This window comes from Schistocerca cancellata, chromosome 6, assembly GCF_023864275.1.
Source record: "Schistocerca cancellata isolate TAMUIC-IGC-003103 chromosome 6, iqSchCanc2.1, whole genome shotgun sequence".
NCBI lineage: Eukaryota > Metazoa > Arthropoda > Insecta > Orthoptera > Acrididae > Schistocerca > Schistocerca cancellata.
Window position 1 is genome coordinate 116814463 of NC_064631.1, and position 17703 is coordinate 116832165.

The window sequence follows — 17703 nt, forward strand, 5'->3', positions numbered from 1 at the left end:
AATATATAATTTATTCCAGTTTGGCATAAGAACAACTTATTTCCTTTGCAGGTGTTTTCCTGATTGCAAGCTGTCTGCTGGTTTCGCTTGTGGTTTTTAGCCATGCAGCGACTCTCAGACAGCGCCATATGGTAAGAATTTTGTTCGGTAGAAACGGAGTTATAAGTCTTTTCTCACTGCCATCAAAATTTTAAATGTTTCGGATCGTAAGATGTTTTTCTCTAGGTTTGTCTAGATTGCACAGAAGTTACTAGGTTTCTCAGATATTTTGTAATCTAACTCGCGTGAAAACAGGGGTCTTCTGTCACAAGTCAGATCTGCTTCCACAAAAATATGTAGCTCGTATACTACTTCTGTATTATAACCGTATACAGCGTGTTATTCGAGAACGAATCAATAGACGTAGTCAGAAAACTTTGCCGCATTTCACAAAGATTCAGCATGACTTATACTTACGAACAGACGCAGGATGATTCAGAAACGAGAACTTTTTCCAGCGAAGACGTAATTAAATTGTCTTATCTCATACTGTCAGGAACGAGTCGAATGAGAAAGGCTTTTTTTCTGTTTTGCTGAAAGTGAATATTTTTTTATCAACACATCAAACTTGGTTGTATTAAACAATTCAACAGAAACATTTTACTGCAGTGAAACGTGTGTCACTTCTAACAATGCTCATGTGGACTGTGGCAAGTGAATACGTAGTTGAGACGCGAGAAACAGACGTTGATAAAACAAGACATCATGTGCCGTCGGACTTTGCGGTGAGTGGTTGTAAAATATCGCAAGAAATCTGTGGAAGCAGTTATCCGTCAGTTCCGAAGTGCTAAGTGAGTTTAGGCTGGCACTGACTGCGCATATGAAGTTAAAATCAATGGGACACAATGGTCAAACCGTTTCTCATAAGTCACACTTCTATAGTCACTACAGTCCGTCGACTGAGGTGGTCTAAGAAGAGACGAAACTGGACACTGGATGGCAGGGACGAGTGATCTAGAGTGACGAATCAAGATAGAACCGCTGGAAGTCCGATGGAAGGGTTAGAGTGTGGCGAATGACTAGAGAACATTAGCTGCAGTTACGTGTAGTACCAACAGTAAAGGACAGGGGTGGTGTTACGGTATGGGAGCATTTATAGTTCCCCCGTGATTCAGGGATGGCGTCCTTGACTATTAACCACAACATCCAACGTTCCGGACTCGAACCCTGGTCATATTTTGAATAAAAATAATAAGTAATCATGGCCCAAGACTTCTGGGATAAGAAGTCACCCTCGTTCTACCAACGGTCTGGTCAAAGAGGGCGGAAGAGTTGACAGATGTTCAGGGCACTCGCTTGCTCTTGGGACGGGAAACTGAACCCAAATGGCGGAAGAATCAGCAATGATCGACGGCATGAGAATGCTAAAGGCAATGGATAGTACTCCGTTAAAAACAGATAATGTGTATCCACAGGACGTGTGGCCTATTACTTAAAAAAATGATCATAATGTTCTCTCCATTGGGAAAGAGTCCGGATTACTCCCGCATTGGGATCTCAGGAGGAGATTGCCAAGGGGGAGGTGACCGTGAGTAAAAGCTGGAATAACCACCGACGAGATAACTTCCTGGGAATCTCAGCATGGAATTCCAGAAGTCTGAACGTAGTGTTAAAGCTAGAAAATTTGAAAATAGAAATGCAAAGGCTCAATGTGTGTGTCGTGCGGGTCAGTGAAGTGAAATGGAAAGAATTCGAGTATTTCTGGCTAGACTAATATAGAGAATATCAACAGCAGCAGAAAATGGTATAATGACGGTAGTATTTGTTGTGAATAGGAATGTAGGGCAGAGAGTGAGTTGTGAGCTGCTGTGAACATTTCACTGTTAGGTTTGTTATCATCAGATTCAATACCAAACCCACGGCAAGAACGATAGTTCAGGTGGACATGCATATGTCGGAAGCAGAAGATGAAGAAATAGAGAAAGTATGTGAGGGTACTGAACTGGTAATTGAGTATGGCGAGGGACACTTGACTCTGATAGTGTTATTGCACTGCAACGCGGCTAAGCGCGAAGGAATAGAAGGAAGAGTTGAAGCAGAGTATGGCCATCATAGTAGGACTGAGAGAGAAGATAGACTAATTGAGCTCTGCAACAAATTTCAGATGAAAGTAGCGAACACTCTGTCAAGAATAACAGGGGGAAGAGCATACTGGGAAAAGTTTAAAGATGTTGCGGTGGGTCATCCGAGGTAACCATCGTGCACAGATCCGATAGCCAAGCAATGTACACAATCACCATAAACTGCTTTCATTCTCTGATGAATCTCCTTTGGGGTTGACACCTTCTGTCGTCAAGAATTCAATGACTGCACGTAGCTTAAATCGCATTGACCGACCGTCTCCGCAGGGCTCCATACTTTACACTGTAACAACACAACCGTTCAATGTTAAGAGAGCTGTAGCGAAGAGGCTACGGAACAAGCCAGTATCTGCCACATACCAATGCTGCCAACTGTTGAAGAGTTACGAAGATGGAGGGAGCACTTTTCAGTCAACCCTCGTATTTGTGTTTCAGTCCTCCCTCTCTTTAGTGACTCTGTAGTAAGTAAATTGCGACTCTGAAGGGCAGTGCTTGAGACAGGAAAAGTACGTGTTTATCGAGGGCTACCAACGTCGCCTTATTGAACTCAACAAGCTTCAATGCCGCAAATGTGTTGAGATGTGTGACAGGTGGAAGGGACAATACCTGATAATCAAAGAGAATTGTATTTCAAATTTCCCAATATGTCACAGGCTTAACGTCATTGCAACTATAATTTAAAGGTTTCGTAAAAAAAATCAGTTTTTTCCAAAGTCAGAGCCTTATTTTACATTTTTCTCCCCATACATGAGATCTAGAAGAATTTCGTAATATCCTTCAGCTACACCTCTTAAATTTATCGATAACAAGAGTGTCTTTATCTTCCTGTAAGTCATGGATGTTGACCTTTGTACTAGGAAAAATAACTACTTTTCCAATTCGCTCCACTGTCAGAAGCTTTCACTCACTGCTTTTCCATTTATAGGTGCTGGTAGCAAACGCAGGTTGCAGCGGTGCGGGAGAGCCGTTCCCCAATCCTGATGACTGCGGCAGCTTCCTGCAGTGCGAGGCGTCGGGCGTCGCAGCGGTCAAGCAGTGCCCCGCCAACCTGCACTTCAACGCGGAGCTCAAAGTGTGCGACTACCCGTGGTCCGCCAACTGCAAGGAGGCGGACAGCTCGTCTGGGGACAGTTCTTCTCAAGACGGCGACGATTCCTCATCTGAAGAGGCAGACAAGGCCGTTGCTAAAGTCAGTAAGAAAGTAGAGTCAGGTGCACCAGCAAAGAAACCAAAGACCATTGCTCTTCATGCCTAAGATTGGATTACATTTCACCATGCGCCACGTCTGACAAAGGTCTGAATGATTCACGTACGTTCAACTAGTTCACCTTTATTGTTTGGTAGTAAAAATTCACGAAAACAATTCTGCGACAAATGCATCTCTTTCATAAACCGACAGAAAAAACAAAGCGAAACTCGCCGTTGATTACGACAAGGATAATTGTCATACGTCATTAGTATTTAGTTTCTGTCCTCTGAAAACTTTTTGTTTTTCTGGACAAATACGTCTGTGATAAAGATGATTGTAAGAACTCTATATCTCTCTCGACCCAAGCTTTTCAAAGCGGCTACTGCTAATTTTGTTCACTTTTGACGTAACTCGTGCTGTGGAAAAGTAGCATAGCAAGAGTAAAAGTTGTACCTAAGAAATATTAATTTGGTTTGCGGTTATTTACGCGGGTGTCTTTGTCAGAAGCCAAGAAACAAGTAAACAATAAAACTACGGCCGTTATTCATGTGACACAAACAGATTGGTTGGTGTGCTAGAATGTAGCTATTAAAATTGTAATTTAGAATGTAGTGATCAGCAATTATTTGAAATAAATATGAAAAATATATTGTTTGTATTATGTCATTACACGAATAAATGCCTCCCTAGTGTGGTGTTCACGTTTGCAGCTGTTCATGCTGTATAAGGTACTGAAAAACTTTTTTACCAGTTGGACTCTGAAGAAAAATTTTGTGAGGAAATTTCATAGACAGAATCAACTAATACTAATAATCAGAATATTGCGTTTCTTTCATTTACCAAACTATCTCTTCACATCATTGAATCCTTTAATCTGAACTTGTTATTTTGATAGACAACGCAGAGAAGCGTAAGTTATTTGGTTTTTACTGTATGTACATATGTTCAAAGTAGCGGGTGCTTCGTTAATCTTAACAACAATTATGAAAACAGTGGATTTTTGTAGTAAGGAAAACGTGTGGTGATATTAGAAATGTGCATTTTTACCATATAGCACACAACATCATAGTACTGCCGGAAGGTTTACAGGCTGTATAGCCCAAAATAACTGCACAAAGTGAGGCTACTACCAAGTTCCGTTCTAATGGAATTTCGTTCTCCTCAATTCAGTCACGTTCTCCTTAGGCATTTCCTATCGCTCCCCACTACTTCGTGACATGATTTCCATTATTCCTTCATTCCGAAGATCCTAAGAAGATATCAACATTTCTAAAGGCGAAATCGACAAAAATTATATTTCAGTAACACAGTAATGAAACAAGTATCCCTAATCATCATTAAAGAACTGACTTGGAGCTAGAGGAGCACATACGAAGCACTTAAGCTGCCCATGAGAAGCCTCGGCTCTTGGCTTGGGGTCACCTCAGAAAATCGGCTGGAAAGAACAGAAACGAAATTAGCACAGGCCGTGCCACTAGTGAATAGAGTCAGGGAAGTTCCAGGACTTGGAACAGGTTGGATGTGGGGATTTAAATACGTCTGCCCAGGACAGAGAGTATGGGAAGAACTTTCCACTTAGAATCAATGGAAAGGGATCAATGATTGGAACCTCTCTGTCGCTATGTGGCCGTAGGTTAATGTAACAGACTCAGCCAACAGCTCGTGGTAATGAAAATGGTGACTAATGTTGACATTGCTATAGCCTGTGGCTATGGCCTGATTACAGTTCTTTGCTTCCCATGCTGCTAAACATCTTTGTCGCTACATGTGTTCCCTCCTTAGATTAATCCTGAACACCGAATTACTGCCTAAGAATCTGGCTGCAACAGAGACACCGATTTACACATCATTGTCTCTACGCTTTACATTCTAATGCACTTATTCGGGGTAAGCACTCCATTTGTGAGTTTACCCCTTTTTCGTGTCCTCCTTCAGTTTTTTGTATTACTCTATACACGATATCACTGAGATGCTGAAACACGAGTCTCTGCGTCCCTTGTTTTGTTTTCACCATTTTGGTTCACTCACGGGCATTGAGTCACTAATGCCGTCGTGACTTTTACGGATCTGCTGGATAATGGATAATAAGGGTAGGATTTGGGCAACTCTCCATCTGTGGTGGCAGTACACAGTACTTTCTGCCATCAAAATTATGCAAACGGCTGAGGTGAAAGATCCTATGGTGTTGAAGCAGTGGCGATGTTGGGCCTGATATATTGTTACATGGTCGAGCAGGTGTTCCATCGTCACTCGACTGTTTCAGAGGCTTTTGTCTAATCCAGTGAAACAAGAAGGGTAGTATCTAGCAGGTCTTATAAGTGGGTTAGGTTTTCCTTGGGCAGAATTTCGAAGGACTGCATAGTTGGTGTTTAGAGTTGTGGTTCAGGTGATAGTGGCGTGTAATGGGAAAGAAGCTCCTAAAATGTCCCGTTGTGCCATTTATCAACAAACCCGGACGCTGCAATTCTGTCCCCTCTGTGATATTTTCATTAGCAGGTGCAAATGGCAACTATTGGGTTTAGCACAGAGAATAGCCAGTGTGACCTTGTATTTTGAGAGAATTCGGGTTCACTTCTAATGATCTCCCTGTGGAATTAGGTCGCAGGCCTTGTGTGCTTACATGACGCAGGGAACATGTGTTTCGGGTTTTTGGGGCCGAAAGTGACTGACACAGATCGGAACTGCAGTAATTGCGATTTGGAAAGTAGGATATGTGACTTCCTGTTGGGCGATACAAATAACATTTCTTGTAACTCCTAAGTGCACAAATTTATGCTACCCAGGCCATTGGGCAGGTCTGCATAGCAAAACAATCAAACTGGTAATATTTACATGTTAATGGTACACGCACCCATAACTTCAACCAGGTCCCCCTATTGCGTAATGCCTACAGTGGTGAGTTTTTGACACGAATTTTATGTATCTCAAGAACTCTCCCGGAAGTGCGAGTATGTGGATCTAATGGCCAGTGTATAGGAGAGCTTCCTGCAGTTCTGTAATTTCAATGCGCTTGTCAGTGATACTTTTGGCGAGAGTGCGTTAAAACCTCGACTGTTTGTCTGTATTGTCTAGTTGGGTCTTAAAAACGTCTCAGTCGTCATTTTTATTGATTCCCACATGTGAATGACGAGGGCGGCGGCCACGTATATTTCTGCATGGAGTTGTTTACCACATTTTCGAGACGTGTGAGCTGCGTGGAGGGTATTAAAAGGGCCTCATGGTCCACTTACAAGTCTGCTTGTACCTGCAGTAGCATGGCATTTGTCTTTCCTGAGTCTTCCGTAACATCAGCCCCTTTTCTGTCGAATCCGCAGGGCAGATTCCGTGGTCTAGTGCAGCTGCTCCTGAAAACAATGGAAAACTGTTGATAATAGTTGCCGTTTCTATCGAGTATCGTTCAACCAAATCTTGAATGGCGTCAAGGATTTCAGTTTTCATAACGTGTTGTCAAGTTGCTGAGTTTCATTATTGTTGTGTTCGTACTGTAAGACCTTCGGTACAAACACCATCAGATTATTTGACCTGTCGCTCTAACGAAGTAGGCGAGTGTCAGCAATATGTCTCGTGGTCTTATCGTGGCGTGTTTATCTTCTGTCGTTAGGTCAGACGATAGAAATGCCACTTGCACGTTTAGAGTAGCAGATTGACGGTGACCACTTTAAACTGAACTTGATTAATTTTCACACACATATATTAAAATAATAACAAGCATAAAAATAACTTGGTTCTGGATGCTATTTACAATTGACAATCTGAAGTTCCTTTGGTCTTGATACGTTAATCTTATTCTCAGATATCTCTGATACTTGACAAGTGTCTATTCATTTATATTCATGGCTATGTACTGGAATATGATAATCTTATTAGGTGCAGACTGAAACTTGTTTATAGACTAATGCAGACTGATGCAGACTGACTAATCGGAGGTCTCTGCACTCGTTATAATACCTAGTGCGTTCAGGTATCACTGCGCAAGTGTGATCGGCGAGGAGAAAAGGTTCTACATTAGCAGCAATCTCATTGGCTGCGTTACATATTAATACGCGGATCGGCGGAAGCAGAATTTGGTCCTTCTCCAAGACTGCGCCATCTCGTAGTGCGGCGACGGACGAGCGCTGCGCCTGCGCTGTTGTGTTTAGCGGGGCGCGCTCTATTGGGAAAGTTGTGTACGCGCTGACTACGCCGAGCTACGTACACAACAATTATCTACTAACCATTCGTTAAGGTCAACTATGAATTACAACTGCTGTTCCAACATCACTATGGACGGCTGCTGCGTGAAAATAGCCCCATCATTCTAAGGATGTGCCTTGAGAACTTCTACCACTTGTATCTGCCTATGAAGCTCAGGAACACAACAACAATGATGGTTGTTTGTTTTCACCTGCCTCTTTGTCTTCCGCTTGATGACCGGACGTGGAGCTGCTACACTTTGCTCTTCGTAATTTAGTCTGGGTTGGGAGTAGACCATACCCTGTCGGGAGACGAAATTCCCTCTTAGTGTACCAGTCTCTTTCGCATCTCACGAGCACAGAGACTGGTTATAAGACTAGCAGGAATATCGTGCTTCACATGCCTAGTTCCACCTTTATCTTTCTTATTTCTACGACCACTTCCCTTCCCCCTTCAGAAGAATCTGAGGCCGTGATTCTGGTTTACCCTAAAATGCACGAATTCTTCCTATGGAACCAACTGTGCATCAAATCAGAATCTGCAACTTGAAACTAGGTGGAGATGTCATTTAGACCACTTGAAACAGTCTTTAATGACGCGAAATAAACAGTTTAGTTTTTCTTTCAGCACATAATCCATAGACCAACATGATGCTTTGAAAATTTGGTTTTTTGATGTGGGTGCATTCCTGCCATTCATTAAAAACCTGATGCGAGATACAGTTCAACCTTTTGCTAAAATATCGAAAGGATGATACGTCTTATCCCAGGACAGGAAATTAAAAGAAGCGTATGCACTTTTGGTGCAAAAACCGTCTTATAAGCAGATAAGTCCGTGTTTTCGTGAGCCGTCCATGGTGGCGAAGCGATTCTAGTCGCTACAGTCTGGAACCGCTATGGTCGCAGGTTCGAATCCTGCCTCGGGCATGGATTGTGTGATGTTCTTAGGTTAGTTAGGTTTTAGTAGTTCTAAGTTCTAGGGGACTGATGACCTTAGAAGTTAAGTCCCATAGTGGTCATAGCCATTTGAACCATTTTTTTGTTTTCGTGAATTTTTTAGTTATATACTGCTACTACATATGGTAGTAGTGTAACCGAATCATTATTGCTACTGTTTACGTAATAATATACACTCCTGGAAATTGAAATAAGAACACCGTGAATTCATTGTCCCAGGAAGGGGAAACTTTATTGACACATTCCTGGGGTCGGATACATCACATGATCACACTGACAGAACCACAGGCACATAGACACAGGCCACAGAGCATGCACAATGTCGGCACTAGTACAGTGTATATCCACCTTTCGCAGCAATGCAGGCTGCTATTCTCCCATGGAGACGATCGTAGAGATGCTGGATGTAGTCCTGTGGAACGGCTTGCCATGCCATTTCCACCTGGCGCCTCAGTTGGACCAGCGTTCGTGCTGGACGTGCAGACCGCGTGAGACGACGCTTCATCCAGTCCCAAACATGCTCAATGGGGGACAGATCCGGAGATCTTGCTGGTTAGGGTAGTTGACTTACACCTTCTAGAGCACGTTGGGTGGCACGGGATACATGCGGACGTGCATTGGCTGGCTCTAAGCACTATGGGACTTAACATCTGAGGTCATCAGTCCCCTAGACTTAGATCTACTTAAACCTAATCAACCTAAGGACATCACACACACCCATGCCCGAGGCAGGATTCGAACCTGCGACCGTAGCAGCAGCGCGGTTCCGGACTGAAACGCCTAGAACCGCTCGGCCACAGCGGACGTGCATTGTCCTGTTGGAACAGCAAGTTCCCTTGCCGGTCTAGGAATGGTAGAACGATGGGTTCGATGACGGTTTGGATGTACCGTGCACTATTCAGTGTCCCCTCGACGATCACCAGTGATGTACAGCCAGTGTAGGAGATCGCTCCCCACACCATGATGCCGGGTGTTGGCCCTGTGTGCCTCAGTCGTATGCAGTCCTGATTGTGGCGCTCACCTGCACGGAGCCAAACACGCATACGACCAACATTGGCACCAAGGCAGAAGCGACTCTCATCGCTGAAGACGACACGTCTCCATTCGTCCCTCCATTCACGTCTGTCGCGACACCACTGGAGGCGGGCTGCACGATGTTGGGGCGCGAGCGGAAGACGGCCTAACGGTGTGCGGGACCGTAGCCCAGCTTCATGGAGACGGTTGCGAATGGTCCTCGCCGATACCCCAGGAGCAACAGTGTCCCTAATTTGCTGGGAAGTGGCGGTGCGGTCCCCTACGGCACTGCGTAGGATCCTACGGTCTTGGCGTGCATCCGTGCGTCGCTGCGTTCCGGTCCCAGGTCGACGGGCACGTGCACCTTCCGCCGACCACTGGCGACAACATCGATGTACTGTGGAGACCTCACGCCCCACGTGTTGAGCAATTCGGCGGTACGTCCACCCGGCCTCCCGCATGCCCACTATACGCCCTCGCTCAAAGTCCGTCAACTGCACATACGGTTCACGTCCACGCTGTCGCGGCATGCTACCAGTGTTAAAGACTGCGATGGAGCTCCGTATGCCACGGCAAACTGGCTGACACTGACGGCGGCGGTGCACAAATGCTGCGCAGCTAGCGCCATTCGACGGCCAACACCGCGGTTCCTGGTGTGTTCGCTGTGCCGTGCGTGTGATCATTGCTTGTACAGCCCTCTCGCAGTGTCCGGAGCAAGTATGGTGGGTCTGACACACCGGTGTCAATGTGTTCTTTTTTCCATTTCCAGGAGTGTATTAATAAACGGTAGTATGCAAAGTATACATAATTCTTGACTTGACCTGGTACATTCACAAAACCTTTGCTAAGGCACTCCATCAGTACAAATCTTCGGTACGTCTTGTGCTTTACCCATTAGTGCTCGTTGGCGGTCCTCGACAAATGTGAACTCCTCGTTCAGAGAAAGCACCCACTGCATTGCAATAAGGAACTGTAGAATGTTATGTACAGACGTAAAGGAGCTGTTTTCGAGCAGTTGTGACGCATTTTCTTTTGTATGATGAAAAGTTATGTCCGTGAGCAGCATTTACTAGATACAAGGTACCTAGTAGGATCAAGCGACTTTATAATCGGCGTTAAAGTACATCTTTCGATATGATTAGTAAATCTGATTACTTAGGACTGCTCCACGCTCGTAACCGGTCGCTTGCTTATGGACAATGGAATAGGTCTGTGAATGTTGCGAATTCATAACTACTTCGAGCCTGGTTGCTGCTTTAATTATTTGATTCCCTAGCATCTTCAATTCTTCAATGTTAACCGTTCAAGTGTCACGTTAATTTTGTACTGATGGTTTTTGGATTACATGACCAGCAAATTTCTCCTGGTTTTTGAAAAGAGAAATGTGTATTAGATCATCTCTACGAGATACTCAATTGTCACAATTATTCGTAAAAGTTAACATACCAGTTATTCACATCCGTTATTGAAAATTTATTTTTTTGATGCATATTCTTCCGCATATAGCTTTCACTCAAATGTGCCACGTTACAGTGTCGCCCTCTAGTCTTGCTGCGAAATACAAGGGTACACTGCACAGTCACTGTAACGCATCGGGATTCACTCAGAGAAGTAAAGACTTATTATTAGAATGTAGTATAATTTCTTTGCGAGCTACTTAGTTTTCAGGAACGGAATAAGGTAGAATTATGTATACCCCTGCATTGATGGATACTCATATGAAGCATGTAGTACTGTTGCACTGATTTGTTATCATAAGCGGGCCGGGGTGGCCGAGCGGTTCTAGGCGCTACAGTCTGGAACCGACGACCGCTACGGTCGCAGGTTCGAATCCTGCCTCGGGCATGGATGTGTGTGATGTCTTTGGGTTAGTTAGGTTTAGGTAGTTCTAAGTTCTAGTGGACTGATGACCTTAGAAGTTAAGTACCATAGTGCTCAGAGCCATTTGAACCATTTTCTCGTTATCATAATTGGTTCGAAAAGAATTTACGACCCACTCAAAAATGTTTTAGTTAGATATCTATTTGTTGCAGACTGTTTTCGGTTATTTACAAACCGTAAGATTGTTCCTTCGTAGAAGTGGATGGTGTAAGCAGAAGGCTTAAAGAAATTCACAACAACCTCTTGTTTTTACCACATCATTAATTCATGTGCTACGTAATATTGTGAGATATGCAGGTTCTTTCTATGTTTCCTTTGCTTTGTTTTTAAGAAACGTGTGCTGTGTGTTTATTCGATAGCTGTTTTCTTGAGTGAGATTGTGATGCAAGCTTCGACTTGTGATACTGTCTTTTCATTCTGCACATTACTAAAATATCAGGGTATCTTGAATACTAATTATGAGAGTAGACGATGCATCTTTACAAACACCCAAGCACGGCTTTCTAGCTTCACAAAAGATTGAAATATAAGACACAGATCCTGGTAAACCTGAAACTCTTGTAGCGGCTCGAGAGCCCCGCCCGCATTTATCGAGTTCCGATCTTACAAAGAGTTTTAATATCTCGCGAATTGAAAGGCAGTTCACACTGCTGTAGGATAAAGATTAATTCTGCAGTCGTAAGCAGAGTAATCCATACAGAGTAGTAACAGAATGTGTTGCGTAGGTGGCCTGGATGTAAGCGCAGTCCTGTGCCTTGGGACTGAACAATCAGATCTTCCGTGAGCATATTTTGTCTTGCGCAGCTACCTGTGCGCAGTTCGGTTGTATGATTTCCAGACAGAGTTCCGATAAGAATCCCCACCGGCAGAATAGTTAACAATTTGCAGCCCTGGTCCCATCTGAATGAAGTTTTATTCATATATGCTCTCCAGGATGGATTAATAATGGAGATTAGCGTCTGGTTATATAATGCACAAAAATTGTTACAACATTCAGTCACGTATAATTTTATTTTTAGCGCCTCTATGCGTTATAATTGTCGTCCATCATCGTTGAAAGGTGCGAAGGACATGCTGAGTTCACTGTGGGACCATGCAGCAAATACCTGTAAATCCGCCGCGATATGCATGCAAGTTGACACACGTCCTACCTTACGTCACACATGAGTATGTCGCCAGCAAATTCTACGCCGAAAAAGGGTTCTAATCCACTACACACTGATGGCATGACCACGTAATGGGGCCAAAATAATATCAGGAGTGCATAAAGTAGTGTACTAATAATTTTTGTACTTCATGGTTATGTTACGTAGACTGTGTACAGTACATGCTCCTCTTCGTAAAATAACGTGTTTGTCTCTTACAAGAGTTTCATCATATCTGAGTCACCTCATAGACTCTCAGTCGTACAATAGTGACAACTTCACGTCTCTAGAACATTTAATTTCTGATATGTCAGTACAGATTAGTAGGTAAGAGAATATTATATACAATCTAATGAAATATATCGAATTTGGAAATGACAAGACGTGACAATCATTAAAGTTACAGAACGAGAAACACAAAAAAAATTTCAGATTATGAGACAATCTTGACACCATTAACACTTAATTTAGTAGTGGCCTCTTTCTGCACCGCTCACTTACAGCGTATTTAGGCTTTAGAGTCTATACGCCGGTCCGATGCTCTAACTACAAACGAAGGTGTATTAAGTTGAAAATGCCTGCTGTCTGTAGAGGTGATCTGCTTAATACAGAACACATTTATTTGACAGTTGCTACTCATTCTTACACTAGATAAAACAGCTGACACTATTATGACGTATATCTACAACGGAAACTAAATATTGTGTTCTGTCTCGACATTCTCTGTTTCTACGTTGAAATCTTAGTTAGTCTAGTAACGTAAGATGAGGTACATACATATATAGAAATGTAAAGCAAACTCATGCAAGTAAAGTAATAACTTCTGGATCCTTCGTTGAGGAACCTTCATTCTTTCGGCATTTACCAGGTGATCAAAAAGTCAGTATAAATTTGAAAACTGACTAGATACTGAATAATTTAGAGAGAGGTACACATTGACACACATGCTTGGAACGACATTGGGTTTTATTAGAACCAAAAAATACAAAAGTTCAAAAAATGTCACACAGATGGCTCTTCATCTGATGAGAATAGCAATAATTAGCATAACAAAGTAAGACAAGGCAAGGATGATGTTCTTTACAGGAAATGCTCAATATGTCCACCATCGTTCCTCAACAATAGCTGTAGTTGTAGTTGAGGAATAAAGTTGTAACAGGACTGTAAAGTATGTCCGAAGTTATGGTGAGGCGTTGGCGTCGGTTGTTGTCTCTCAGCATCCCTAGAGATGTCCGTCGAACACGGTACACTTGCGACTTCAGGTAACCCAAAGCCAATAATCGCACGGACTGAGGTCTGAGGACCTGGGAGGCCAAGCAAGACGAAAGTGGCGGCTGAGCACACGATCATCATCCAACGACGCGCGCAAGAGATCTTTCACGCGTCTAGCAATATGGGGTGGAACGCCATCCTGCTTAAACATCGTACGTTCCAGCAGGTGTTTATCATCCAGGCCGGGGATGATGCGATTCTGTAACATATTGGCGTACCTCTCACTCATCACGGTAGCAGTTACAAAACCAGAATCGCGCATTTCCTCGAAGAAAAAAGGCCCGATAACGGTAGATGTGGTAAATCCAACCCATACCGTGATTTTCTCGTCGTGTAATGGAGTTTCCACAACAGTTCGAGGATTTTCGGTACCCCAGGTTCTGCAGTTGTGGGCGTTGGCAGACCCTCGGAGCGTGAAATGAGCTTCGTTGGTCCACAACACGTTACTCAATCAATCGAAATCTTGCACCATCTTCTGAAACGCCCACACCGCATTTGCCCTCCGCTTCACTAAATCGCCAGGTATCAGTTCATGATGCCGATGGATTTCGTACGGATAGCATCGGAGGGTACGCCTCAGTGCCAACCAAACAGTACTGCATGGAATGATGGTGCGACTGGACGAGCGCTGTCTTCCCCGTGCATAGACGAACCCGCTACAGCCTCCATTTCTTCCTGAGCTGTCTCAGCAGCATTACGCCTTGTGCTCGGTCGGCCACTATGGGGTCTATCGTCTAAACAACCAGTGGCTTTGAACTTCGAAATCATTCTCACCACAGCTACATTTGTCAACGGACCTTTACCCGTTCGAATCCCCTTCCTATATCGATAGGACCGTAACGCTGAAACAGCACATTCCCCATTCTGATAATACAGCTTCATTAAAAGCGCCTTTTCAGGTAACGTCAACATGCTGCGACTGCTGGCTAATCTGATTCTCTCTCTCATTACAGCTCCTTTTATACACGATTGTCATGCGTAGTCACTGACCTTTTGCTGTCCAGCGCCATCTGTCGGACATTTTGTGAACTTTGCTTATTTTTTTGTTCTTATAAAATCCCATATCATTCCAGGCATGTGTGTCAATTTTTACATCTCTATCAACATTATTCCGTGGTTTCTTAAGATTCCAAATTTATACTGACTTTTTGATCACCCGGTATTTAAGCAGTATCCATTTTGGCGTTGTCTTTCTCTGCAGATGATGAACCGTTGTCGTCGCCTTATTTAGAAGAACTGTTGACCGACGAGCTGTGGTCCTCACTTGCGGAGGGGGAAGAGCAGCTCGCGTTGTGGGGGTAGTCTGACACTCTGAGCCGTGCGTTGGGCTCGAGACCGCTGGGGCACCGCTTGACCGCCGCCATCCCCGAGGTTTAGCACTGCAGGAAGCTGCCGCAGTCCTCAGGGTTGGGGAAAGGCTCTCCCGTTCCGCTGCCTTCCCCAGTTGCTACATTTGCTTAGAAAATGGAAAGGCAGCGTCTGAAAGCCTGTCACCCCGCAGGTAAATGGCGAAGTCGACATAATTCCAGTGCGAAGGCTCCAGTCCATATTTAACACGATGCAAAATATATTCATTCGATAGACAAACTCGAGAAACTTACGACCATAGCTCGACGACGGTATGAAAAAAAAAGAGAGAATATAGATGTCTTCATGCCTGGAAGCATAAATGATGCCAGTTCATTAACAATAAGACAGTTTTGTAAAACACTTTAAAACGTCATGGCAAGGAAAATGTCATAATGTTATTGAAGCAGTTGAAGGACACTCCAAGCAGTTCACAAGCGCTCTGTCTTTTATTGTCATCATATATCAAGAAATTTGCTGCTGGAGAACGATTTGACAAAGTTATTGCAGCCAACATTTCCAACTTTTCATGTACAACACAATCGCTATTGAAAGTCTTCTTCTTACTAAATCGTTGTTAAATTTGGACTCTATCGAAGAATAAATCTTTTATTCCCTAGAAGAAATAATAACCGAAAGGCCGAGATATTTTCACACAGTAGCAAGGGACACATTGGGGGGTGGGGGCGTACTAGACGCACATTATAACCTCCGTGTTGAACTCCAGGTCGACGGGGCGCTGCCTGACAGCTGAAAACAGAATACACAAATAATGTTGTTTTTCGAAAGTGTTTGCAAACCTGTATTCGGAACGCTTGGTAAGTTACAAAAATTAAGTCAGTGAGTCAGTGTCATGATTTCATTTCAGTGTTTCAACTCCAAGTGAGAGCACATTTTCAGAGAGTATGATGTGTTAGAGGTTGTGAAAGATAACTTGGCCCCTGCGAAGCGTGTCGCCTCCTTATGAACCACTTGTTGATTTAAGAATAATTCTCGTTTTTGAAAGTAGTTCTACATATATAGCTCGAAATAACCGTATTCTATACTGTTATGATGTACGTAAAGTGTCATGTTTGTTTAAGAGTGAGAATACAATAAGGAGCAAGCGCTCCTGGTTTGAGTCTTGTTTCAGTATATATAGTTAATCACGACAGCGTCTTGTTCATTCTACTCTATTCTCTAATGTTTATCTATACGATCTGTAATTGTATTAGTGGGAGGAAGTGTGATAGCGTAAAGTCGTTAACTTATGTTTATTCTTAATAACCATTACTGGATTCTAACGTGCAACTGAACGTCCTCATAGTTTATTTGTTTTCAAATTCTGATATTCTATTGGGTTACGCGATGTAGATAATTTTACAGTACATATATAGTTGAAATGCAACCACACAGGTCGAAACCACCCACTAACTTCAGCTTCAGCAGAAATCAGTCGGTTCTTCTTAGGAAACAACATAACTGGACCCACATATGAGTAAAGGGGAAATTAGCACGTGCAGTCTTTATTAAAAATTCAATATTTAAGTCAGAGATATTATTTAACTTAGATACTCATTTCACTCAATTACCTCGAGCTTATACGTAATACTCTTGAGATATTACTCCATCGTACGAAACACAAATTTCGTTAACATTTTGTTGTGAGATAAATTTAAATAACAATACAGGTAACCTATAGAAGACACGTAGTTCCGATCTCACCGCTGGGTGAGTCTTCCCATCCGTTCTGCCGGGCTGCAAGCCTCGTTTTGCAGTCGCCTACTGAACTGCTTGCTTCGACTGTTACCAGCGAAACATTACCTTCCGCCTCAGCTACAATGTACCGGATGCATGGATAAATATAGATACCTACTGAGAGAAAATTAGGGAGAGAAAGCTTTCGTACTCACTGACACGAAGGAAGAAATTCTATTTTATGGCGATCTTCATGGCGACACGATACCTTCGTAATCATTCACTGTTTATTGCAAAATGAGAGATGAGATGAATCACTGAGCACTATTTGTTATGCACGATGAGAAAACTCCCCGTGTCATGACCCATTTTCGTGTAACTGCCATGTGTTACTTAGCATCATTTAAGGTGTGCCAATATAAATGTATTATGGAAAAAGGATTAATTTGTGAGAAAAGCAGATAGTTTACACAATCGGTGACGGTCGTAATGACTTTCGAACAACAAGGTGGAGCTTAGGATTCAACAGCCTATGTTCCACTGTCGAAGGGAATACTGACATCTCGCCGTTTAAGGGACGCTACGTGGCTAACAACCACCACTTACGCTGCCACACAACTCATAATCAACACAACACCTGCAACGGAAAGGGATTATGAGTTTCATTACTCATTCAATAAACAACGCTTAACTTAAGCATAGCTAGAAATTAGTGTACTAAATGCAAGCATTTGTCTTTCACAGGATATATTAACTTAATCAGCATCTCTATCTCTCTCTCTCTATGTCTCTCTCTCTACTCCCGTAGCAAACGCGTCCAGCTCATGCATTACAGAAACTGACATCAGAAGTCTATTTAACTATGAACTTCAAAACATGGATATCACCTCTATACAATGTCTACTCTTCAGAAATTAAATTTAAATGGC

At 43.1% G+C, this 17703-nt stretch overlaps 2 protein-coding genes and 1 long non-coding RNA gene across 9 annotated transcripts in view; 2 read left to right on the plus strand and 1 right to left on the minus strand.

Moving 5' to 3' along the window:
* Positions 1-3958, plus strand: part of LOC126190900 (probable chitinase 10) — a 120652-nt gene extending 116694 nt beyond the window's left edge. Inside the window, exon 4 of the mRNA XM_049931520.1 lies at positions 3415-3958. The gene's annotated coding sequence lies outside the window, so the exon portion shown is untranslated. The remainder of the gene's footprint in view (positions 1-3414) is intronic.
* The window catches only part of LOC126190903 (uncharacterized), a 554406-nt gene that overhangs the window by 112265 nt on the left and 424438 nt on the right, over positions 1-17703 (minus strand). The gene's annotated exons all lie outside the window — the stretch shown is intronic.
* LOC126190901 (probable chitinase 10) overlaps positions 1-17703 on the plus strand; it is a 362914-nt gene that overhangs the window by 1222 nt on the left and 343989 nt on the right. For 2 of the 5 annotated variants that reach the window (XM_049931528.1, XM_049931521.1), the window contains exon 2: positions 52-131. The exons of 2 other annotated variants lie outside the window; for them this stretch is intronic. In XM_049931528.1, coding sequence (XP_049787485.1) covers positions 52-131 — 80 coding nt within the window. Of the gene's footprint in view, positions 1-51; positions 132-3045; positions 3332-17703 lie in introns of all 5 variants that reach the window. One more of the 5 variants, XM_049931526.1, reaches the window with a different exon arrangement.